Genomic DNA, 25121 nt, shown 5'->3' on the forward strand with positions numbered 1-25121 from the left:
GTAGACAGAGAAGGATATCTTTCCTTTTTGGATGATTGCTTTTTTAAGTCTGTGAATGTTTTTTGGGGAGTACTCATGCCTTTGCAGGTGCTGTGTTTCTCTCCTTGGCTCATCTCCAGATACAGAGCCAACAATCCCACTCCTCCTCCTGACATGTCAAAATCTGCCTGGATCCGGAGCAGTCATTTGAGGCTGAAGTCAAATCAAATCGACTCGAATGAGTCCCAGAAATGTGGGGAGGAAACTCTGGAGGACCGCAGTGAGGAGGGGGGATGCTGGTGGCCACAAGGTTTTCTCTTGAGACCCTTCAGAAAAAAAAAACTACTTAATTAAAAAAAAAAGAAAAAAAATTAAAAAGATTAATCTGCCCGAAACCCATACTGGAAAATCACCAACTTGGAGAGCTTCCTACATCAGGGTGGCCTCTGGTCGTAGCAGGGGAATGCGGGCGGTGCTCGCGAGAGGCATGGGAAGGTATGGGATGGCAGAACGGCCGCAACTGGCTTGTCTCTGGCTCTGTCCTTTCCTTGCTGAGTCCTTGTTGTCAAGGGGCTGCTGTAGATTCCGAGTCCTCAGTTTCTTCAGGGTTTGTTTTTCTTTTCCTTTCTTTTCTTTTTTTTTTTTCTTCTTTTTTTCTCCCTCTTTTCTTTTTCCTCTTTTTCATTTTCTTTTTCTTTTTATTTTCTTCTTTTTTCAGTTCGCTTTGCTTCTTACTCTTCCTTTCTCTTTTTTTCTTTTCTCTTTTCCTTCCTTTCTCTTTTTTTCTTTTCCTCTCTTTTTTTCTTCGTACATGAGATGAAAGGAATCGGAGTCCCGGGGAGGTGTGAAGGGGAGGGTGGAAGGGAGCCTGGGTAGGTAGTGATGGGGTGGAGGGAGGGGATGCAACTTCACTCCACGTTGCTACTGTCAAACGCGTGGCACTGCAGGTCTCCACTCAGGTAGTCAGTCCCTGGCAGCTTCATGCCGTATTTGTCCACGCACCAACACAGCCCACGCTTTCGGCCTCGAGAGGGCTTGCACTGGGGAGACACCCAAGGGTAGAGAGATCAGGAGATGGTCACAAGCTATCCTGTGGTCTCTTGCATTGAAGGTCAGGGTCAACCCTGTGCTTTGCCCCTTTCACCTCAGCACTCCAATCCCCTGGGGAGGACCTAGCTCCTGGGCTCTGCCTTCAGCACATCTCCATCCCTGCTGCTATCCCAGCCCAGGGCTCTCTGACTTTTCCTCCTCCCTCACTGGCTCCTTCAAGATGCGTACTTCAAGCCAGATGGCACTTAAAGCCATCAGCAAGGCCACCCAGCGACAAACATGCCTCAAGATGCTTGCAGCAACCTTTCCACTGGCCCAGCAGAGGGAAAATCATGATTTCCATTTAGGGCAGTGGCACAGAAAAGCCTCCCTGGGTGGGAAGTGTTCCTCCATGGGGCTCTTACCTGCTTCCTCTTGTAGAAGCCCTTTCGGTCACAGTTGGGGAGGTGAACGGCGCGAGGGACCATCCGCTGGCTGCTTTTGAGCTCCTGCAGAGATGCCTCCATGTGCCTGCGGCAGGGGCCCTGCAAGCGGCAAGAAGGAGTGTGAGAAAGGGAGCAAACTGCAGTGAGCCTCCTTTTGCCAATGCCCCAATGCCCCAAATCCCCTGTCACCTCCACCAGCACCTGCTCCCCAGAGGAACTAAGCCCTCCCTCAGGCCCCTGCCCACGGCAGCCCCACAGAGGGAAGGTGAAGGTGCCCACCAATTCAAACTCTTGCCGGAGCTCAGGGATGACGATGCGGGGGTGGGCAGTGTTCTCTGCCACGCCCATGAACTTGGCCAGGGTCAGCTTCTTCCGGCGGTCCTTCTTCAGGGCCTCAGCCTTCAGCTCGGAGAGGCGCCCAGGCTTGGGCCGGTAGGCCTTGGGTGGGTAAGTCTCCTCTGTCATCTCTGACGTGGTTGGCTCCTCGTGTTCTCGGGACTCCCGTTCTGGAAAGGAAGGGATACCACTGTCAGGTCTCCATGATCTGACTGGGGCATGCTTTGGAACAGGGAGTCTCCCACCCCATCCCAAAGGATGCCTTTGTACCAGAAAGTATGGGAATATATGAACAAAGAAATCTTTTTCCCAGCTGTTACCTACAGTCCTGGCTTTACCCCACTATGTGGGATTTGACGTGGCTTCTGTGTGACCCTCAAGCTCAGGACAGGAAGGTGTCTGAGGGCATGGAATATTTGGAGCATCAGGATTGGCTCCTACATACAAGGCCACCATCATCTGCAATGTGTCAGTGAAGAAGGACTGGTGAGATGGTTATCCCACACCCAGAAAGGACCATGTGACACACAAAATGTGGCAGAGCCATGGCAAAAATGACAAATTCACACCCTATCCTGTGTTGCAGATGTAAGAGCAAAAGCCAGGGATGCTCACAGATGAGACAACTCCAAAGACAAGTCCAATCACACAGCAAAGGCACCATAAAGTTAGCCAGATTACTTGTGCAGTGATACCAAAGATGTGGCTGACAAGTGCTAGCAAGTGCTAGGATCTCCAGGATCCTCTGCCTGCAGCCTCATGCTTATGGGACCAAACCAGCCCCTGTCCACTGGCTGGCCCCAAGAAGCCAGCAAAGCTTGGGCTAATTCTGTCAAGTTGTGCTGCCTGACTGCAGCTTCCACTGATGGTACCAAGGTCAGGAAGGAGTGCACTGAGGCTCTGCCATGGCTATCACCTTCCTATACACCCCCCAGGTCACCCAAGAGTGACCCGTGCCGGCAGGATGCAGTCAGGAGCCTTGCATGGTTATATATAGGAGAGAGCTGGTGACAGTCTAAACTTAGATGACTTGTGACATTTAGAGCAGCTACTAGAGTGAAAAAGGGTCATTTCTGCACTAAATTAGAATAGAGTTAAAAACTCCTTAGGTTCCCAGTCTCCCATTTCCCAGCAGCCATGCACTAACACCAGGTTTGTGCTGGCTGGGCAATGAGCACAGGGAAACCCACCACAGCAGGAGGAAAACCACCAGAATGGATGAAATCCCTCCCTTCATGGTGTCTCCTGTGACTTCGATGGCAATGAACCCAGGTCATCCCCTGCTGCAACCCTGTGGTGAAGATAGTGGGACATCAACTTTGCCCCTTCTTGCAACATCACTGTCAGGACAAAAGAAGGCAGCTCACAATAAAACCTGATAAACACCACCAGTCTCTTCTTCTTTCTTGCCAAAGTGACCTGCCCTCTCCAAGCAAAACTGGAAAAATTTCTACGACCACTTATTTATTAAAGCAGCCCTTCTTTCTTTTCCTCTTTCTTCAAGAACAGAATTGGGTCAGCATTCCAGATTCAGCACCCACAACAATAATGACCCCACACACCATCCGCAGGACTCCCACATAACCCTAGCACCAGATTCTCTGTCCATTTTGCCCCATGATGCTTTTATGCTTGAGGTTTTTTTCTTGCTACTAGACTCAAAGGCACGCACAAGTCAGGGCTGCTCTATCACAGGGGGGTGGCAGACTAGGGATAGAGAGGAGTTGGATTAAACTGGGAATGATCTTGTCCTTGAGGAAAAGACACTGTACAAGGTGCAGCAGAAGCACATCCTTTGCCACAAAGTTGTTGCAGCAATCTTAGGTCTGAAAGAAGACCGGAGACATCTGCAGTGACTAAGCTATTCCATGGCAATGGAAAACGCTGTGGTCAGTCCCAGGAATCCCTCTGGCACTGATTGCTAGGGCTGGACAAGGCAGAGCCAGGGCATCTCCCTGGGCTGCCCTATGTGGAGGTTTCATACTCACACAGACAACCCTACAATAATGTGTGAGGGGCAATACCACTGCAATAACAAGTATCAGAGGCACAGCTACCTGGGAAAACCTAAAATAACAACTAGGTCAAGGCAGTGAGGGTTCAGTCAGGAAAACAGCATGTGTTGTCTAGTACCTGGGACTTATGATGCAACTGGTGTTTGCAACAGCTCAGCCTGTTCACACAGTCAGCAGCTTCAGCCTCTGTAAACACCTTACAGAGTGTAAGGTGTTTGCTGCTGCTTCCTGCAAGCTGCCAGCAAGCCACAGTGGTCTGGGAGCTGGAGACTAATGTGGAACCCTTTTGGCAAGGGGAGATGGGAGCTACAGGAGCCCAGTGCTCTGCAGAGGGAGCTGAGGGTTAGTACCAAAAGCTTCCCAGCTCCCAGCCCGAGCCCAGCTTTTCTGGCAAGGATAAAAAAGCACCTGGAAAATTACCTCTTTGACCTCCCTGACATGCATGGGTCCCCCTTCAAGTAGCAATCCAACAAGGGATGGTTGTGGTGGGACAGACCCCTCTGCAGCTCAGCAGTGGTGCCTAGTTTGGGTCTTTATTTCCCAGTGAGAACCCCATGGATGCCTTGGAGGAATCTTTTTCCTCTGCCCTCTGGTGTTTTTTATAGCCTAATTTCCTTCAGCAACATGGCTGAAACACTCTCTGCTCATGCACCTGACTATCTGTTCCCTAATTTGATACTAACAAGCCAATTTTGACAAACTGAAGGGCAGAGGTCTCTGACACAAACTCCTGACAAGCTCTGGGCAGCTGGTGAGGGATCTTCCCTGTGCCAACACAGGAGAGGGACGGAAAGAGCTGGGACAAGCAGGATCCATGCAGTCCCCCCCCTTCGCCTCCTGGCTGGCTCATCCACATCAACCTGCAGCTTCTCACTGCAGCTGGGACCAGACACTCACGTTAGCATCTCCAGAGCTCCTGTACCAGCCTGACCATCCTCACCCACCAGCTTGTTTGTTAACCTCCCTCTGCCTTCCCAGGTTGGCTGGCTGGTGGCAGGCAGCACTGGCACTGCTGTGCCTCTCCTCATGAGGAGCCACCCTCAGGAGCAACGCCCAATTTCCCTGAATGAGCCCTAATTGCACCTGTCTGGGACTCAGGATGGAGGCTGGAGTGTCTCCTCCCGTGCTGTCAGGATCTGGCCCACTGCACAGGCCCTTGCAGCCTACTCCTACATCGGCCCTGGAGCACTGGGGTTGGGTTTCAGGCAGGCGGTGGCTGTGTGCAGAGCATGCTACAGCTCTGTATTTCAGCTGAGGGCACAAGGCACTGGCAGGGAGGCCACACTCACCGTGTTCCCAGTCAGGGCACAGTAGGAAGCAGGAGGTGGGTGGCTTTCATTTCTCCATCCCTTTTACCCACTCCTCAGGAGGAGGTGACCTCTCAGCAGAGGTCTCAGGCTTGCTGACCACACAGAAGAATGACAGCTGGCCAAGCCAAGGATGACTGGCTAGCCTGGAGGTGATGTTGACCCTACAGCCAAGACAGGAGATTGAACTCAATTCAAGAGTCACCCTCAGGCTTCATGTCTAGTGTGATACTGTGGTGCTCGGTGAGGACTCAGGGAAAGAGGGGAGAGCATCACACACTCCTGACACAGGTCAGGCCAGAAGAACTGCTGTTGAAGTCCTAGTCCATGCAGGCTCCCAAGAGCCCTAGGAGGTGGAAAGAACCCATGGCAGAGAATGGGGTGTCCTCTGTTCTAGCATTCCATCTCCCCATTCTCGGATGACCCAAGAGAGCTCCCCAGCAGGAGCCATTTCCAACTGTTTCACCCTGCCCCTATGGAAGAGACATAGAGTAAACACCAGGCAGAGTTTGTGGAAAGCCACAAATTTCTTCTTCCTGTATGCTTTCTGTCCTCATCAGATACCACTCAGAGCAGCCCAGGCACTTTCCTGCATCTGGGAAAAATCTGGATGCTTCTGTGCTTCAGATGTTTTGGACATGTGTGAGGTCCCCACAGGGTAGGTGGGTGTGTTTGGACGTGGGTGTGAGGCATGTGGGAACACCACCTCCCTCTCTCCTGGTATTACAAAGTGAAGCAGGAAGCTTGTTCCAAATACCTAGGAACCTTGAATTTTCGTAACATTTTCATGGGTTGCTGGCAGGAAGGTAGGAAAAGTATGTAGCAACCACCCCTGCTAATGATCCGTGCTCATCAGATCCACAGGACTTGCTGTCCTGTTCAATAACCTCCCCAAAAACCACATACACCTAAGAAGGACAAGCACAGCCATAGCACAACATTACTAAACAGCCCTCTTGATTACTATCAGGATTATTATTATTTACAGCATGAGCACTAACATAATACACCACTTAAGCAGAAAGGTGTTGGAGAAAGACTTAACGGGGACTTTAATTAAACCTCTAGCTTAGGAACGACAGCAAATGTCACTGGAGGAGATCCTGAGAATTTGCCCAGTCCTCCCTCTGCCCCAAACTGGGCTATCTCTGCTAAAGGTGCTCATTGCAAGACAGAAATGAAGGCTTGCATTATCCAGGGCTGAGATATTGCTGTTCATGGAGCAGCAAATGTCAGCAGCTGAACAGCACAGTACAACAGTGCTTTCCACTGTCTCTGCTTTCCACTGAAGGAGGATTTACCTCCAGAATGGAGTGCCATCTTGCACTATGCCCATGAAAGGGATATCATTAGCTGCAGGACTTCATGAATGACTCCCTGCTTTTACAACAGGCTCCTTGTGATTTTGAGTCTTTGGAGGACCCCAGTGTCTGTCCCATCACTGCTTATGGAACATGGCGTTTTCCAAACCTTTCCAATGACCTTTGATACCTTGGTCTTTTTTTGGGGGGAAAGGACAAAATTTGGGGATAAAACACCTAGGCAACTGATTCTGGTAATCGAAAATGGAAAAAAAAATACAGAAGAGGCTGTGGCAGAGAGGGAGGGACTTTTTCTGCTGTTCCCATTGACTGATGGGAACCCCCAAGTGCCAAACAGAGCCAGATTTGGACACTCCCTCCAAGTTTTACCCATAACATGAGTTCCTCAGCTCAAATAGCTGGAGCCTGGTATCTACCACAGCTCCATAATCTACCCATGCCAGCTGCTTTGTGTCTTCTAGCTGGACTTTACACACACACAGAAGCAGAGGCAATGATTGCTGAAATCAATGTTTGTTTTCTTTCCTATGCCTGCCTGAGGGATGGGTTCATCCCACTTCTCCTTCCTGCCCCAGCCTTTCTGGTATTTGTTCTCACTGGGCAACATGAAGCAGCTTCCCTGAGCTCCCTGTGGCCGAGAGAGGAGGAACATTTGTGCTGCCCCTGAAAACAGCTTTTGCACTTGCAAATCATGTTAGAGATATACTTATTTTTCTTCAAATTGGGTGCTATACAGAAAGTCTGTGCTTAGGTCCCCATCTGATAAAGACTCCAATGTGCACTTCCCCCAGCTGCCCTCCACGTGTCCCCACTCCAGAGGAGGGGACATGCCTGACCTACACCAAAACCTCCTGGGATGGGCAGGCAAGTTTCTCTTCAGCCTATACTTGCACCTGTACCTGGGATGACAAGAAAACAAAAATCCCTCCCTCCTGGACAGCACACAGAGACAGCCATGGTGTCTGCATTCTCCAAATGCAGGCAGGGAGGGGATAATGCAAGCAGGGAGGAGATGCAGAGCAAGAGGGGTCATCTCATCTCGCGTCCTTTGGCAGCTGAAGAGCACAACTGAGCAAAAGCATTCCCGAGCTCCCAGGAGGCCCAGAGAGAAGGGAGCTTTTGCTGCCCTAACAAAGAACAGCTCGTTTACGTTCCCTTTACAGGCACAACCCCCCAGCGAGTTACCCTCAGCCCTGCAGGGGTGGGCAGTGGCCGCAGGTTGGGCGCTGTGCCTGGGGCTGGGGTCACTGCTCCAGGCCACCGCCCCAGTGAAGTCAGGCGGTGATCTCAGGGCGGCCGCCCAGCCCGAGGCCGTCTGGCACCCACCAGGGGAGAAGCAGCCAGGACTGGGGATGCAGGCTTTGGCCAGTCCCTCTGTTAGCCCAGGGCGTTAGCTGCTGGAGAGCCAGCTGCAATGTGCTTTGGACTTTCGACGAACTTTTGTGCTTTGGTGGGGACTCGGCGGCAGTTCAGCGCGGCCGCTCTGGTGGAGGCTGGCGGGGCAGCATGCTGGTGATGAGAGACTGGGAGGAGACACCACACACCAAGAAGGACAGAAAAACAGCAGTCCTGTATGGACTACCACCCCACCGCCTCCTCCAAGTCCCAGCAGTGCGCAACAGGCATCTGTGTCAAATAAAGCCTCTGTGCTAACACAGAGATGTTTGGGCTTTGATGGATGGATAAACTATGTCAAAATCATTGCAGAGATGCTGCATCCTCCAAATTGTGACTAGTCCTCTCATTTGGCTTGGGTGCTGATTTTAAGGTGGAATGATGTATCTCTAGGAGCTCCAGTCTCTGCATCCATGATTCCAGTGGTCACACTTAGGCCTCCAAAAGTCTGAAGTTAAGAGAGACAAATCCTCCCACCTCTTCAGTCCTGGTACCCTTGCAGCCTGTGATCCAGCTCTCATGAGTGGCAGTGCCAAACTGGTTTACAGGCACAGGAAGAAAACACAGATGCTACTTCCTTCACTGAGAATTAACAGCTGCCAAAGGCAAAGCGTGGAAATAAGTGTTGAGCAGTCAAAGCATTGTGAAGCACCCACAAAAGCCCCTAATCTGCCCCACCATGCCCAGTCTCCTAACAAAGACATAGGATCAGAGTACAAATTGTCCATGGTTCAAAAGCCACATAAGCTTTTGGAAGAGAGCTCTGGGGTATTCCAGTACCTGGGACAGTATGGTGAAAGTTGCTGGGACCTCACTCTCTTGTCCCACAGAGATACCTTTTAGGAGAATAGAAGAATCTCTTCTTCTCAGAGAAGAGAGAGAAAAGTAGCCAGAGGACTGGAATAATTCAACCCCTGATTAAGGCATAGCCATTTTATTAATTCAGAGCCAGGAGGATGCTTGGGAACAGGTCAGGAATACCTGAAGAGCAGTGCTGAACTATTATTTTGGCAGTGCTGAACTAGCCTGGAAGACCAGCTCTTTCTCAGGAGATTAATGTCTCCTCAGCAGAAACCTGTGGATACAGATTCTGCTGCATCAGCCAGGGCTCACCTGCAGAGCGTGAATATCAGGTGCCTGGGCTGCCCCCAGGTTCACACAGCATTCATGGGAAAGGGAGATCATCGTCTTGATGACCTCAGTGTCATACAGAGCTGGATGGGGGAGAAATGCAGCTCAGCATGTGGGAAAGGAGCTCTCAAGGGAACTGGCTCATGTTTTGGTCTGCTATGGAAGTTCAGGGCCTATCTATACGAACGGATCTCTGGGTCAGCACCACTTCTCCGCAGTGCCAGCAACTGCTGCGGAGGTGGGATAGGTACAGCTATGGGAACTGGAAGTGTAAAGAAGGATCCATGCTACTGTGTGCCAAATGATACTTTCCTGAGCTGCCCTTCCTTTCTACAGCCACAAAATAAAACTCCCTGGGAGCAATTCTCTAGGGCAAGGAGAAAAGCAGGTTTAGGTACGGGAAGCTCCATGATGTAAGCTCTCTCACTACACGTTGCTACCTGTTAGTTCAGCAGACTCCAAGCACCCATGCTGTGCTGGAAAAGCCAATCTTGGGCACCAGCTGCTGGGCTGGGCTGGGCTGGTTCTGACTTGGGATGCACAAGCAAGGACTGAAGCTCAGCAGGAGACAGGTGCTGTCTTAGATCTGTCTCTTTCTCTCCAGTGAGCTCCCAAATCTGGTTATGGTAAGTTCTTAACACAGGCTTGGGAATTTGCAATGCATACAGAAGACACACCAAGTCCAGGTGAGGGTCTGGGTAAACAGGAAGCATGGCCAGAGACTCTGGGTTTCCATTGATGACTATTTCTGTGCACGAGAGTACTTAAAATGTCTAAGTTGGAAAAATTTCCAGAGTTTCTCTCTTCAGTAAGATTATCAGCAAACATCCATCCATTTCAATTAAATGATGTCAATGTGCACCATCTTGCAAAACTGCAGGTGCTCTATTTTCAGATGCTTTTATAAGTCTGACATTTCCTGAACTAAGTTAACTTCCAAAGAACTGAACTGGCAAGTGAAGGGGAAGGAAGTATTTCAGGATCAGATTTACATCAAGAAGCTCCTGTTGCTGGTGCACTGATGATAGGAAGATAAAACATATTTCCTTCCCATCATCTGGAGACTGCAGATGTTTCCCATTCTATATGCTGAAACTGCAAAAGAAGCTGAGAGCTGAACGGCAGAATGACCCAGAGAAATCTAAATAAATCATCTTTCAAAATCATAGTGACCAAGACATATTTTTAAGTCACAGAAAGCATGAAATCATTTGGTCTTTCTTAGTCTTGCATCTTTTCCAACAAATCCAACCTAGTGGCAGATTCCATTAGTTGTAAAAAAGGTGGCAACTCCCCCCCCCCAGGATGCCAAGGAACTAGAAACAAAAAAGATCAAGGAAGGAAAACTCGAAAAAGAAGACTGCAGAAGTCTCTGCCTAACTGACAATAAAGGAAAGGAGAATCTGGAGTTCTCCTGACAAGCATCCCTGAACTGTTTGCCAACATTTTCTCCATGGGGCTTCCTTGTGGCAAAAAGAGCAAAACTGAAATTCAGAGGGAAACTTTATTTGAAAGGAGATGATCCTGAAGAGAGGATGTCCTACCAAAGATGTAGACACTTCAGTTTACCCTAAGCTCTCTGGCCTGCTTATGGATAAAGGTGGCTTTTCCCTTTTGAACGGGGTTTTGATTCTGATGAAGTTTCACACTGAGCAGGAGCTTTAGCAGCTTTAACAGCTGGCCTACTGGAACTGAATCCAGGAGACACCAGTCCCACCAGACGTAAGTGGTTCCCATCAAAAAATCCATCCCTACTTACATTATTGAGGGTCTCTGTCAGCCTCAACAGCAGCCTGTAAAAAGAAGTTACAAGAAAGCCAAACCCTTTTCTTAACCAAAAGAGACATGAAAGCACATCAGGTGAAGTCTGGAGATGCACCTGTGTCAGGTGCTGGGTGAGAACTGGTCCAACACCACAAATATTTCAGGTGTGTAGCTGTGACTGCAACCTCCAGCCTAGCCTGGTTTAATTTCTAGGCCTTCAGCCTGAGTTCTGCAGCTCTGCTTTAAACCAGATGGAAAAGATGGGTAAGATCATCCATTGCTCATCTCTGTGTCAGCAGCAGATGACACATCATCACATGTACCATCCAACCTGACTTTTATGAGCTCCGAGGCCATGAGATTTCCACTTCTGCCCGCAGGACTCCCTTCTACTTTCTTATTGGCTCCTTCTCTCAGAAAGCCTTTACCTGGAGTAGGTCTGGCCATTAGTCTCCCCATCCACCTAAGTAATCCACAAACAAGTACATGGAGTTCGATGTTCACACTCTTGACAATACTGATAAGCAGAAACTTGATTCTGACAGATGACTCTTGCCTCTCCTAGCCTTTTCCCTCCCTGCACTGTACCACTGCAGACACAAACCAATTCCCTTTGGCCAAACATGAGGTAAAGATGCTTTTCAATATTAAGAAAATATCACAGGTCACTTGATGGACCAAAAGGTGCAGACCTTCACTTTGGGATTTGAAGCTCCAAGACAACCTATCACCTTTTGCCACAGGTCTGGAGTCTTTCTAGAATTATAAAATCCCAGTTGCACTCTATTGTTTTTCCTGCACGTTCCAGCCACCTCTGCTACTATAAAACCAAATAACTGAACAGTGAAATGGCTATAAATGATGCAGAAAAAAATTTTCCCACTTCTGGTATTTTTTCTGGAAAGCGGGAGTCACAAGGGAAAGCAAATGCCTGTATGTCACTTTGTATCTAAACATTATTAAGATATATTAAGACATACACATGGCTGTGGCAGCACAATATTTGACTGCTGGACAGGCATAAGACATGCAGTCACTCCCTAATAAAACTTTTCAATTTAAAAGAGGTGATGGGAAAGAAAAAAAACACCTTAAAGACAAGTCCTATAGTAGGTCACTTGGCTTATTTAACTACTACATTTTCACTGTAAATCCAACGCATAACATCTGATTTCTTAAGGACGAATAATAATCACTCTGTTCATGTAATTGTCTTCTGAGGATGAACCTCATGTGAGTTTGGAAAAGGAAAATATTTCTGCTGGTTCTCTACAAAAAGAATTGTGACTGTTGACCATCTTTGCCTCAACTTAAGGTACATTTATGATAAATTCCCTCTCTAGTTTAGCTAGGGGATCATTTCCTTAAGTATCTGTCAGGATTACCTTCCTGCCCTTAAATAGCAACCAGGCAAGTTATCCTCATCAACATAACAATTATCTCAGTCACTGAGCCATCTGTGTCCATCCAACAAGCAAACAAACCAAACTACAATAACAGCCCTCAAGGCTGGTAGCTAGCTGCTAAGAGCAACCCTGCCAATCCTACACAATCCAACAGCCTCTTTGGCTTTAGCCTCACAGTCCTTCGAGGACTGAGGCAGCTCGTGGGATCCCATGGTGGGATTTAGGTGTCCAAAAACCTGTGATGTTCTAGGCCTAAAGGAAAGGTGCTTAGCATCAATCTCTACCAGGCTAATAGGAAGCAAATGCCAGTTTGCTGGGGGGAGCTATCGATCCTCCATTCCCACATTCTGCATGAAAGGAGGCAGTACCACTAGGGTGGAGGCACAAGTAAAAATTATGGGAATATCAGAGGGGTCTGGAGAATGAGGGTAATAGTGAGAGCAAAGGTTTATGCATACACACACACACATACAAAATGCTCAATGACTCCATAAATTTAAGATGACTCCTTTAGCCTGTTGACCAGAGTCTCTCACCAGCTGGAGGAGGCTTGGACCTTCCTGACAGCAATGCTTAAGACAGGTGTGGTTTCCCAGCCAGAAGCTGGGAGAGACCACAAGTTAAAAGACATGGACTGATGAGCATTTAGCACACTTGTCCTGGAAACATCATAAGCAGACAGGAGACCTACCAAAATATGAGAAAGGGCTTACTTGAGACCAAATCTGCCCACTGAGAGTCCCACATTTCTGCAAACAAATTACACTGGCTCCTGCTGGAATTAACTGTGAGCAGTGGATTGACATGAACACTAAGGAGTACCCTCATCTCAGAAGCATCAAAGAGCCACCCCAAAAACATCTTGCTGAGAGTTGCCTTGGCTACACAACTGAAGGAATAGAGAGTGTCCTGTGGGGGCTGAGTGGCTAGGGGATGAGGGCTGTCACTCCTTCATCACCAGATGTGACATGAGCCTTCCAGGATAGGCTGAGGCATCAAGCGTGACCTGTGCACAGTGATCTCAAAAGGGCAGCCCAAGGAACCAGGAGCACTGGCAGAGCTGCCACCCCACTCTGTGACCCCCATGCAGCCCTGCACATCACCCCGGGATGACCCAGTGTGAAGTTTCTTGCTAAAAGGACCTGGTGGGTCCATGTATTAGGGGATTCCAGCCAGATATTCCTCTCTTCCTTGCCAGAAGAGCCTCCTTATGTTTTTTGCTACACCCATGATGAAAGATAAACAGATAACATATTTTTGCCAGTAAAAACTCTCCTTACAAATGACTAGGTAGTTACTACGCTGGCTGCCAGTAAGCTCACCCAGGCCAAACTTTGGATCATCTTTGACCTCTGCAGGCACGATGTCTTCAGGTCCTGCTGCTTCCTCCTATGCAACACTGAAGGTTGTTTATCCTGCCCTGAGACTGCCACTTCTCAGCAAATTTGCCTTTTTTTCTCAGTTCAGTTCTTTTTTCCTGCTTCCCCAAAGGCCAATTATTGCTGCTTAGACAAAGAGAAGTTTGCAGGGTCCTGGCAGCCTCAGTGTCCCTTGTACCAACTTCTCCACTGATGCCATGAGGTACCATTAGCCCCCTTCCCCCCCCCATGTTCTCCTGCCCTAGCATGGGGCAGGAGGTGGCTTGGCTGCATTCTTTCTGCAAGCTGCAACCCATCTGCACCTTCACTGGGATATCTCTTGGGGTATTTAACTAATGTAGACTCAATGTATCCAGAAAAAACAACCCACTTCCAAGCACAGGAGGGGTGAGTTTGGATCCACCCAGCTGGCTGGGAGGAATATCTTGAATCTATCTCCTTCCTTGCCTCCCATTGTTTGATATGCTCACCTGCTGCATCTCATTTCTCAGCTCTCAGTGGGAGGATAGGGTAGGCTGATCTGTAATCCAATATCTGATCTTGATGGCAAAATACCAACATGCCAGTCAGAAGCAGAACCACTGCACCTAAGAGAGGTTTCTGTGTGCTGCCTGGAAACCAATCTGCCCCTAGAGACAAAAATGCTCCATGTGTGTGTCTGCACACATTAAATGTTTGTACAGGCATCCGTGGGTGTGTGAATGTGGGTACATGTGTGCCTATGTTCACATGCATATCTTCCTTGTGCACATTAATCCTGCTGCTCTGAAGCCCACATTGAGGGGCAGGTGTGTTCTGGCCAAATTCTACTTTTACTTGTGTCTGACCTTGAATTTGCACTAAGTGCTTGGAGAAAAAAAACCAAACTAAACAGGCAGGATTTGCCATTGCAGGGGCCCTTTTATCTGCCCTGTAACAGCACAGATGAAATGAGCTGCAGCTGTTCTTAGCAGCTTGTCATAAGAGGAGGATGAGCCCTGGAGGGGCTGAGATTCCTGCTCCACTTCTCAGACTGCTCCCAAGCTTTCCAGTTTGGGCAAAGATTGCTGGGAACCACCACTGCTACAGCAGCTCCTGGAGCTGCTCCCGGAGCTGCTCCTCCAGCTGCCATGTCTTTCAGCCCAGAGCGAGTAAAACTTCCAGCGGACGTTAGGAGGAAGCAGAGCACTGCATTCCATGCGAGGAGCACCAGCTTGCTGCTTCTCCTCCTCTCCTTCCTTCCCGGCCACCCAGATACATGTGTGCCAAACTATGAAACCAAAGAAACTGGGGACTGCCTTGAGTCTGGCACAAAACATACCCCAGCTCTCCTACCCCTCTCTACTGAGCCTGAGGAGAAACCTCACCCCCCGCAGTCACGGAAACACCTCCAGTCACACACAACTCCGCTCACGCCACTGACGTGCCAAAGGCGCGACAATCATCTGGGCTGGTCCTATTAAATAGTGACACGAGGAGGCACGAAGCCTTCCTCCAGCATCTCTGAGACCAGCCCCTGTTCGAGGCTGTAGTGAAACAGGCTCTGGAGGGGCTCACTTGGATCAGGTCCAGGCTGAGAGCAGTGCGCTGGAGCTCGGGACCAACTCTGTCCCTCTTGCACGCACACACGCGCTCTCAGAGAGCCACGTCTTTTCTCCGGTGAACTCTGCTGGCACTCGGCAGGAATTTCATTTGGATCAACTACTTAATATTCTCCCTCCTTCCTTAGAAACCAGGCTGCTGAAAAATCTTTCCAGCCAAGGCCCCTCCTTTCCTGTTTGAACCACTCCATCTCTCACTCCCCCATATACACACACCGCAGAAACCCGGCTCTGTTGCTGGCACCTGATGGATTTCACTTTTTCTTTTTTTCCTTTCTTTTCTTTTTTTTTTTCCCTTTTTTTTAATATTGTTATTGTTGAAACTTCAGATCAAACGAAAAATGGAGACTTTCCTGTTTCAGATCTGAGGCTTTGTAGGCCTGTTGCTACTAGCTTTTGCATTGACAGCTCAGAAGCTGCTTTGCACAAAGGACCAACGAGGTCCCTCCCCAAGTGACACATGTTCCCAAGCTGGTGTGTCCCAAGTGCCCCGCTCCCATGACTCCTGCCCTAACTCCCACCCCAGACCATGGCATAGGGCTACCCACCTGCCCCACCACATCCTCATAGCTTGCTCCTGAAGCCCCCCATTCCCAAGCGGGGAGCAGAAGAGCATGGAAAGAAGAAACAGGGTGCAGGGAAATATGTTGGGGAGGCATAAGGGACTGCACCAAACACAAGCCACAGAAAACTTGGGCTCGGCACCACCACTCCTCCTCCGCCTACTTCCAGCTGACACAGCAAAGACAAGTTTCTTAGGGCTAATTCTGCAAACCCCCCACCAGGCCCCCCTTTCCCCTCGTGGTTATCATTGGCTCATGGTTTTGGGAGGAAACTTGCCAAGTCTTGCTCGCTTTCTAGAAAGAGAGCAGGAATGAGCTAGAAGAAGGAAATATTTGACAACCTTTGTTTTTTCATGAGCCTTTTTAGGCCACCAGGCTCCAATCTGTGCCCTCCACTCCCCGGCACTCGGCCTGACCTTGCTGTCTCAGCAGGAGGAAGTCTGGCAGGAGCATGGGGGAGAAAAATGGAAAGACATGGTGTATTTCAAAGGAAATCTAAACAAAACAGAGAAAACCCAGAATCCTGCAGCGTGTGCCATAATGAAACTCATTTGTGGCTTTTTACCAGGAACAGTCAATTAAAGCAGTGATGTTTGGCTTTCAGTAAAGGACAGTGTCTGACTGTTGTGCCAGGAAGTTCTACAGGGACTGTCCCGTCAGATACCTACACATCCGTCTGCTTAAAACAAGCCTTACCAAAGCCCTTTAATCCCACACTTGCATTCATTTCCGACCTCTCAGCAAACTCAAAGCACATTCTGCTCAGTAGTTCCAGCAGTTCTCAGTACCGTTGTGCCCATATTGCAGATGAGGAAAGCGAGGCGCGGTACCCGGGAGCATCTTATCCCCAGGCGAGACATCTGGTCTCAAAGAGAGCCAAGTCCAGCCCCCCAGGCCTGGGCTCATGCAATACCGTTTGTTGCGCCTCCACCTTGACAATAAGGAGGAAAGTATCTGCGATTTTAAATTCAGACAGCACAAGATCAGAAATAGATAGAAATGCAGTTTGATCTAGCCTTGTTGTTGTCATACAGTTCGTTTTGCAAAGTGCTGATTCTTTCTCAGTCGATCGCAGCTCAGAGCCAATTTTGGTCATTGACAGATTGGAGGGCCAGGCCAGCTTCCCCAGCGCACGGTCTCTGCATTGCTGGCCAAACCAGCAGAGGCCAGAAAGTTCAAGTTAAACTTCATTTCGTTCCTTGCCCCGTTGCTTAGAAACATGCCTATGAAAATATATTTTGTTCTCACATGCTACCAGTCTAATGCCAAGAGAGTTTTTTCCCCTCTCCTGTCCTCAGGAATTCCTGATTTATTTTTTATTTTTTTGCAATCGCACAGATCTCAAGAGGAGCCTGCTGGTCTCTCATGGCTTCCTGCAGCAGCCTTTCCAGTCCAGGCTCATCTCCTGGTTGCAAACAAAACCCATTGAAAAGAGCTCCCTGCGGCACTCAGGGATTCCAAACTGGAAGTGCAGGCGGTGCCAGGGGGTTGGTTTTGCAACAAACCTTCAGAGTCTTTCCTATCCCTCCCCTTGTCCATTCAATGGGGGCTCCCTATCCCCGGGAAACCAAAACCAGCAATATTACAAGAAGACTGGCCAAAGTTTCCATGCAAAGCACCTGTTAAGGACCAGTTTCCTTGGGAAGAGCAATGCAGGTGGAATGAAAGGAGGTTTGCACTGGAAGCTGAGCGCTGAAGCTTTTTTTTGGGTGCCTTTGGCCTGCACAGGGCACCCTTGGCCCTGCTCTCCCAACTACTGTTGAGTTGGCTGCGCAGCTCTGCCTTCCCGACCGCACCGCCTGCCCCCGGCCGCGCACACATAGGTGCAGAGTAAATAAACACTGAAGATGACGAGCTCTGGGATACTTCACATAGCTCCACTGCCAGAGGGTTACTGCCGGCTTCCTGGGCTCCATGGCAGGAACACGGCTCCTGGCTTCAGCCAGGAGGAGGTCCTTCCCATCCCTCTCCCCTTCATGCTCTCCTTCACAAAACCAAGCTCAGCTTTGCTGTTTCTGGCCTGTTTTAGGGGAGTTGTAACATTTGCTGTCATTTGGGGGTTAGGGTGAAGTTATACACACAGAATTTGGTTTTGTTCTGAAGAATGGAGCATAGCAGCACAACGACTGCCTGCGAGCAGCAAAGGAGAAAAATAATAAAAGCATCAAGATTTATTAGGTGCTGGAAAGGAGAAATGGATTCCCATTGCGCTGGTATAAGCAGAAGCTTGCTAGCAAGCAAAAAGGGCTTTTTCATGGACCAAAAAAAGTGGGGGGCTTGTTTCTGTATTTTCTGTTCCAAGTGGTTTTCCCCAGTTTCCTCCCTGCTTCCCCTGTACACTTGGAAGAAGTGTCCTTGCACAAGCTACAGGATCCAGAAATGGGAGCTTAACGCATGCCAAAGCGAAGGAAGGAGCACTTCCTTTCGTGCTTTTGTCACGTGCAAGGTGCAAACATTTCAGAAGCTTGGCTTTGCACAGCTGCTACCATGCCAGCCTTCATACTTGCTTTTAACCTGTTCTTTCCGATTATTAGCAAAACTGTGTGCTGCTTGTGCAGCATCATGTGCTGCTTTCAGAGATTCCCTGCCCCTAATGCACCTGCACCTCCCTGGGCTAAACCAATCTCTCAACAAAGACATCCAGACGGTAAAAGCAGGCTGCAATCATCACATGGAGCAAGCTGGAGGCTGAGTAACCACCCTAGGGGGAGCTAAGGACTTTGGGGATACGGCAGATGGTTGCAAGGAGGATCTCTGCCCTCCTCTGTATCCCATGCTGCAGAGACCAGCTCGGGACTCAAAGCAAAGTGGCGGATATGGTGAGATAAAAAGGTCAGGGAGAGGGTGAAGACAGGGATGCAGGAAAGATGTAAAGGATGGAACTGGGGAAGGGCTGGGATGCAGCTGTGACTGAGAGGGTGCATCTGGGAGGTGGGGGAAAAAAAGCTTTCCTTTGGGGATGGGACAACCCAGAGGTGATGATGGAAAGGGGAGGTGGGGGGATGGGAGAGGCTGTGGGATGATGCAACAGGAGGTTCAACCAGGGCATGGATGGAAAGGATGGTAAAGCAGCAGGGGGCATGGAAGTACAGCCAGGGGGATGGAATAGTACCTGCATAGATGGAAAAGCAACTAGGGGGAGGAGGCGGAAGAGCAGCCCGTAAGATGGAAAAGTAGATGAAAACCAATAGTGGGATGGCAGAGCAGGCAGGGGAAGTGGTGGTGGTGGAGAAGCAGCCAGAAAAGATGGAAAAACAACCAGGGGCTTGGAAAAGCTGCTGATGGAGGGGGTTGGGAGAAGGAATGGGGAAATAGCTCGGAAGATGAAAAAGCTGTCGTATATTTATGAGAGAGAAAAAAATCATGCTGAAAGATGGACAAGTCGCCAGAAAGATGGAAAAGCAGCTGGTGATGGTGGACAGGAATGGAAGAGCAACTGGAAAGACAGAAAAGCACACTGCTGGGGAGGGTGGGGATGGAAAGAGAAGCAGGCACAAAGATGCAAAAGTAGCAGGGAAGGTGGAAATGCAAGCAGGGGTTATAGAAGAGTACCTGGGAAGATGGAAAAGCAGCCGGGGGAGGAGGGGGGCTACAGGGTAGATCAGCCACTGGGAGGAAGTAGAAAAGCAAGAGGAAAGATGGAAAGAGAGCCAGGAAGGCGGAAAAGCGTGCGGAGGGGCATGGAAGTGCACCCGGAAAGCGGGGAGAAAAGCAGCCGGGTGATGGGGTGGAAGAAGCAGACGGCAAGATGGAAAAGGAGTCCTCAAGGCGGAAAAGCATGAGGCTAGGAGCAGCGGCTGGGGGTGGGGGCGGGTCACTCACCGGCCTTGGCTTGCTCGCGGTAGCTCTTCTCGCTGAGGCAGACGGCGGTGCCGTGCAGCAAGGCGTGCAGCGGCTTCTCCTCGCCCTGGCGCGGGAGGCAGCGGAGCCCACGGGCACAGCGCTCGGTGTAGACGCCGCAGGGCTGCCCGGCGGGCAGGGCGCAGGTGAGGCAGCAGCCGCAGCCCGGCTCCTTCACCAGCTCGCAGCCCAGCGGCGGCGGCGGGCAGAGCGACAGCGCTTTGCCGTCGCAGGGCTCGCACTGCACGAAGGAGCCCAGGCAGCGCGACAGCCCCGGGCAGGCGCCCAGCAACACCAGGAGCCGCAGCAGCATCGCGGCGGGGATGCTGCGGGACGGGGCGCGGGGGGCTGCCGCCGGCGGGGGGCGGGGGAGGGAGAGGTGGGCGGGCTCCGCTTACTTCCCGCTTGCCCCTTTGGGGGCCAAAGAAAAATAATAATTAAAAAAAATAATAAAAATTAAAAAAAAAAATAAAAAAGGAAAGAGCAGCCCCTACTTGCAGGCGCCCCACACTGGGTCTATTCTCGGGGTGCGAGACCCTCCTGCTTTTCTTTTGGCGTTGGGAGAGGGGGAGCGTCTAGGTTTGCTTTTTGTATTTTTTTTCTTTTTCTTTTTCCTTTTTCTCTTTTTTCAGCTTTCTCTAGCCTGGAAAGGGAGAATTCGCAACCGCGATCGGCGGGAGCGTAAAAAAAGAGGGGGAGGGAAGGAGAGGGAAAGGGAAAAAAGCTTGCAAGGGTTGCACAGCCTACAGGTTGCAGGGGGAGGCGTGGGGGAGCAGGGGGGTTTAGGGAGGTGGGACCGCGATTTCACACACTCACGCACACACTCTTCCCAAGGGGCTAGGAGGAGGCAGGTTGGGAAGGGAGCAAAGTTCCTTGAAAACCAGTGCCCTGCTATTAATGCATCAAAGCAGTCGAGACAGGGGAAAAAGAAAAAAAACACAAACCCAAACAAAACCACAAACAAAAAAACAAAACAAAAAAATGGAGAAGGAAGAGGGGATGCAAAGCTCCCCTTCTCTCCCTCTTCTTCTGCAGGAGAAAGTCTCTCCCGACGCAGCGAGCTGCTGGGAAGCTTGGTATGAAGCAAAGTTGTGTTTCGATCGGCTCTGTTCAACCCTCCCGCTTTCCTCTTCCAAGATTTGCAAAGGCAAAAAAAGCGGAAAAAAGGAAAAAAAAAAAAAGGAAAAAATAAGAAAAAAAAGTTTTCAGCAAAGTTGGACTGTTTTGTTGTAAAGTCTGCAGAGGAGCGGTAAAAAACTGGGGGAAGGGGGGAAAAAAAAAAAGAAAAAAAAATCCACTTTGTAGATCTCCCAACACTTTTCCCCTGGAGAAGTTTCTAAAGAGACTGAATACTGCAGAACAGGCTGTCTTTTAAATAGACTGCCTCTGGCTGCCTGCCAGCCCCTAGCTGCAATTTGAGATCCCAATGACACCTCAGCTTGACTAGGTGCCAGCAGCGAGGGCCCTATCAGTGCACATCGAGCCGGTGGGGGTGGGGTGCGCAGCTTCTGACTTCTGGGCTTCAAACCCCGGGCAGTGATCAAGGATAATATTAGGAAAGACAAGGGGAGGAGGAGGGGGAAGGGAATGCCGAGGATGGGGAGAATTGGGGGGTGGGGGGAGGTTTAGATCTTCACGGTTTCAGCAGATTTTTTTTTCTTTAAATAATTAAATAAAAAGGAGAAAAGTGGTTGCAATTCAGTTGCACGGCACTCTGGGCTTCAGGGAGCCTGGGAGGGAGAAGTCGGCATTGAGTTTAGGGGAGGAAGTGGGGAGGGGATTGAGTTAGCGGGGCCTGATCCTGCATGCTGTACGCTGTGCTGCTGGGGCAGGGACACCCCGCCCCTCCCCCCCCCCCCAGTCCACTGCCTGGGTAGTGGGTGAGCTGGGGACCCTCCAGAGTCAGGGGAGCCGATGCACACAGCAACCCATCAGTTCTAAAGGTGAGCGCAGCGAGGAGATGGCTGGATGTGGGCCAGGGAACCACTATCGCCTGCTCGGGTCCGGGAAGGAGCCTTTGTGTGTGCAGGGTGCCCAACTCTCCTCTCCTGCCTCTTAGCCCCTGGGCGAGGCATAAAAATGCTTAGTGTTAGGGTGTGCCCCCGACACCCCCAAACAGCAAGGGTTAACACGGCCGGACAGTGAGCAGGAGGGAGGGCTGGGCTGCTTGTAAGAAGTGTGTTAGATTCCTCTTTGGAAAAGTTCGCTGTTGCTTAGGGCATGCCAGAAAACAAGGGGTATTTTTGCCATGTAAAGTCCAATTTGCACGTTTTAGCTCATCTTCATCTGCTTCTTGCCCTGCACAACGTAGGAGAAACCAAAGCAAAAAGCAAACAAACAAACAAACAACAACAAAGAAAACATCCCCTAACTCTTTGCAATGTTCATCCTCTTGTCCTGGACAGCTTGGGGTTTGTTGTCTTTTGTTCCACCGCTGCATTCCTAAGGGTTATAGCTCTATGGGCCCTGGTCCTTCGCCACTTGCCTCCCTCAGTACTCATTCATTGCTCGGAGCAGGGAAGCTGGAAACAAGGAGAAGGGAATCTCCAAAATTGCCATGTGTAGCCCCGTGGCCCGCCCAGACAGCTGTGGACAGGGATGTTCTACCTGGAGCAGAAGGACAAGCAGAACCCAGCCCGGAGTAATGGCTGAGCGGAGGGGTGGGAGTTTGCTCCTAAGCACTGATTTATCTACTAGGAGAGAGGGAAATAATAAGTGATCAGTTAGTTCTGGGTGAGGTTTACGTGTGATTCAAGTAAACCCCCTTTATATGCACACACTCCTCCAAAGCCTCATATTCCCCAGGTTTCTTTTCAGATCAGTCATCTATGCAGCTGCATTGCATGGATTTTGCCACTAGAATGCACCCTTATCTATGGTAAGAGAACGGATCGTTGCTGAAAAGCATTAACTCCTTCTTCTCCAAAACTTCCAAGCTGAAGGATTTTCTTTTCCCTCTCTGGTGTTCCTTGTTTTACTGCCTTCCTGCTCCCGTGGACTCTGTAGTAAAGATCAACGGTCACCTGTCCTCGCCCAGCCTTTTTGAAAGAGAAATCCACATTTCTAAACGGGTTTTTTCCTCTCTTTTTTTTTTTTTTTTTTTTCCCTTTGCTTTGCTTTTCTTTTCTTTCTCCTTACAAAGAGGTTTTCCAGAAGTTTTACTTAATACTACCTGAGTCTCTGCTTACATCACAGTTAGCTGCCAAAAAATAAGCACCCTGGAGGTAAGAAAAGCTAACCCCTAGGATTTTATCTAGAAGTGTTTTTTAATGGTTTCTCCAGTTGACACTTCTGACTTGTATAGCATATTAATTGCATCCTGACGCTCATTTTTATGAGAATCTGCCATGGATCTGAATGGATGCTTTGCAGAAAATGGCACTGATCTGAGAGTGAGCTCTGTTTGCCTGGAGATCTGGAAGCACTCTGTGAGAGGGCTTATGGCAGGAGAGAATTTGCTTTCCTCATTCTCTCCTTCACTCCTTCAGGAAAAATGTAGCCTGCATATTAATACCTGGTATGGAGACAGTAAGAATATTTAGAGGGGTGGAGGGGAGGTTTCACTCCCACTCTAACCTGCGAGACACAAAATGTCGAGGCGTGTAGAGAGCTGCCTGCATTGAGCCCAGCTGCAAGCCCTGGCACAGGAGGCTTGGGCATGGCTGGGATTGCCGTGGGGCAGAGAACCTGCGAGGGATCCCTGGGGAAGCTGTTCTAATTTAGGTCTGCCCAGGAGCTTTCTCCCTGGCTTTCAGAGGAGGCCAAAACCCAGGTGGTGTGAAGTTGTCTATCAGCTGCCCTCATTTCACTCCTACACTGTGCTGTGAGGACCTTCACGCACGAAAGTGCAGCTGAAAATAGAGTCATATCCTCAACCAGAAGACGACAAGGTTTTAGTCATGAGAGGAGCCCTGATGGTGGGTGTTCTCCCATATTATGAAGGTAGCCGCAGCTATGGGCATCTTGGGGCTACTACCTGCATTGAACCACTGAGCCCATCAGTCATAATGAAGTTGCAGATGAATGTCTGGTGTGTGCTCCTCAAAAGAGCTATCTTTTTGGTAACTTCTGTTGACACTCAAGGAAACTGTCCTGGGAAAGCAATAGGGCACTGTGCAGCGTGTGGCTAGTTGTGAGCTGTAGGAGAGCCTGCATCTAACAGATCACATTTCTCCTGGCTTGTGCTCTTCCAAGGGAGATCACAATCACATTTTATGTTTATAAGACATGCTTTCTTATTTTGGAGGAGTGAACAGAGAGCATTAAGAGGAAACCAAGGTTTGTATTAGCGTCTTTCATCATACTTAATTGCTATAGACTCCATGAGGTACATATGGCTCTGTTGCAAAAAAAGAAATTATTATTTGGAAGGCAGTTACCATTCTCTGTACCTCAGATATGTCACACTTTATTACAATACTGACTGTAATGTGCAAAAGCACTGACTTTCCTGGGCATGATAAAGAGGATGGAACGCATGCTTTAATCAGTTTGGGCTAATCTGTGTGTTTTGGAGGCACTTAGAACATTAAGCAAGTTCAGGCATCTAGGAAGGTTAAGAGCCAAATCACAGATACAAGAGTGAGGTTTTTTCCTTCTTCTTCCTCCAAAACCACTGTCCAGTTTGTGTAGATCTGAAACTCATAAGCAAAATAATGCTTATACAGGAGTATGTATAATTTTTTTGTGTGTGCAAGTATTAAAAAAACACCAATAGGTTGTGAAATCAGGTACCTGAAGCACCTTTATGAAAAAAGGCCAATATTTCATCCTTGGAAGGAAAAATGACAAGTGACAAAAGTGAAACTGGTGGGCAAGTCTGAGAGTGCAGTGCAGAAAAAGAAGATGGGCAACAGCAGACAGTGCAGGTATCAACAAGATATTTCATTTTGTGTGGAGACTGGGTTGAGTGTCAGTAGTGAAATGTGATTTCTTCCCAAGAACAGTGCCTTCTTACTTGCGATGGTAACCTCAACAAGTGCTCACAGCTTCCTGCTGGGAGCTCCCTCCTTTCCAGCAGCCTGTCCTGCAGTGGTGGGTGTAGTAGAGCTAGCGAGGGCTAGGTGGCATACTGGATACATTGGAGAGTCACCTCCAAGGACTTCCTTCCATATCCAGCAAGGGCTAGGGCTGAATTAAATTATCTCTTTGCAAGCAGCTTTCTGTGTCATTAAAAAAAACAAAGCAACCGATGCTTCCAGTGAAGACAGCATCAGTGTTTTGCTTTCTAACATGCCTCATGGGGGTATCAATTTTAAACCGCATGTAGAAATGGAGTCTCTCTTCACCAGATCAGTGCTTGGGTGTTCTGTGGGGCTGTGTTGTTTCTATTTCTCATTATCAAGGCTTGGCTGCCAAGATTTCTAGTGGTGACTGGTGAGTGGGGTGCCTCCATTTCCCCATGGCCCCCCAGAGTCAATTTGCATGGTGTGGGGATACAGTGAGGGGCATTAGATCCTGAGCATCAGAAAGTCCTCAGAGTCTGTCACAAGGACCAAAGCATAAAGGCTGTACTGGATATTCAAATGATAGGAGTAGAAACGGCTCAGGGGACAAATTCCTCTTGCTTGAGCACAGATAAAATTAGTTTCTTCTACTAATGAGGAAAAGACAGATGTTTCATTGTGAG

The 25121-nt window shown here is 49.3% G+C and overlaps 1 protein-coding gene across 1 annotated transcript; it reads right to left on the reverse strand.

Annotated features, from left to right (window-relative positions):
• Positions 1 to 718: 718 nt before the first annotated feature.
• On the reverse strand, positions 719 to 20821 carry IGFBP5 (insulin like growth factor binding protein 5). The gene is made up of 4 exons (XM_008497053.2): positions 19475 to 20821; positions 1734 to 1960; positions 1434 to 1553; positions 719 to 1019 (listed from the first exon to the last, which is right to left on the reverse strand). The coding sequence occupies exons 1-4, from the start codon at positions 19803 to 19805 to the stop codon at positions 888 to 890; spliced, it is 810 nt and encodes a 269-aa protein (XP_008495275.2). The 5' UTR covers positions 19806 to 20821; the 3' UTR covers positions 719 to 887.
• Between the last annotated feature and the right edge of the window lie 4300 nt (positions 20822 to 25121).

This window comes from Calypte anna, chromosome 7 (assembly GCF_003957555.1).
Source record: "Calypte anna isolate BGI_N300 chromosome 7, bCalAnn1_v1.p, whole genome shotgun sequence".
NCBI classification, from domain to species: Eukaryota; Metazoa; Chordata; class Aves; order Apodiformes; family Trochilidae; genus Calypte; species Calypte anna.

What these genes read in the sequence shown, in the direction of transcription:
- IGFBP5 (XM_008497053.2), bottom strand. Translation starts at nt 19,805, where the DNA reads ATGCTGCTGCGGCTCCTGGTGTTGCTGGGCGCCTGCCCGGGGCTGTCG. An exon ending in TCCGGCAAGAGTTTGAATTG is followed by an intron (nt 1,554 to 1,733) that starts GTGGGCACCTTC and finishes TGCCGCTTGCAG; the next exon opens with GGCCCCTGCCGCAGGCACAT. An exon ending in GCTTCTACAAGAGGAAGCAG is followed by an intron (nt 1,020 to 1,433) that starts GTAAGAGCCCCA and finishes GTGTCTCCCCAG; the next exon opens with TGCAAGCCCTCTCGAGGCCG.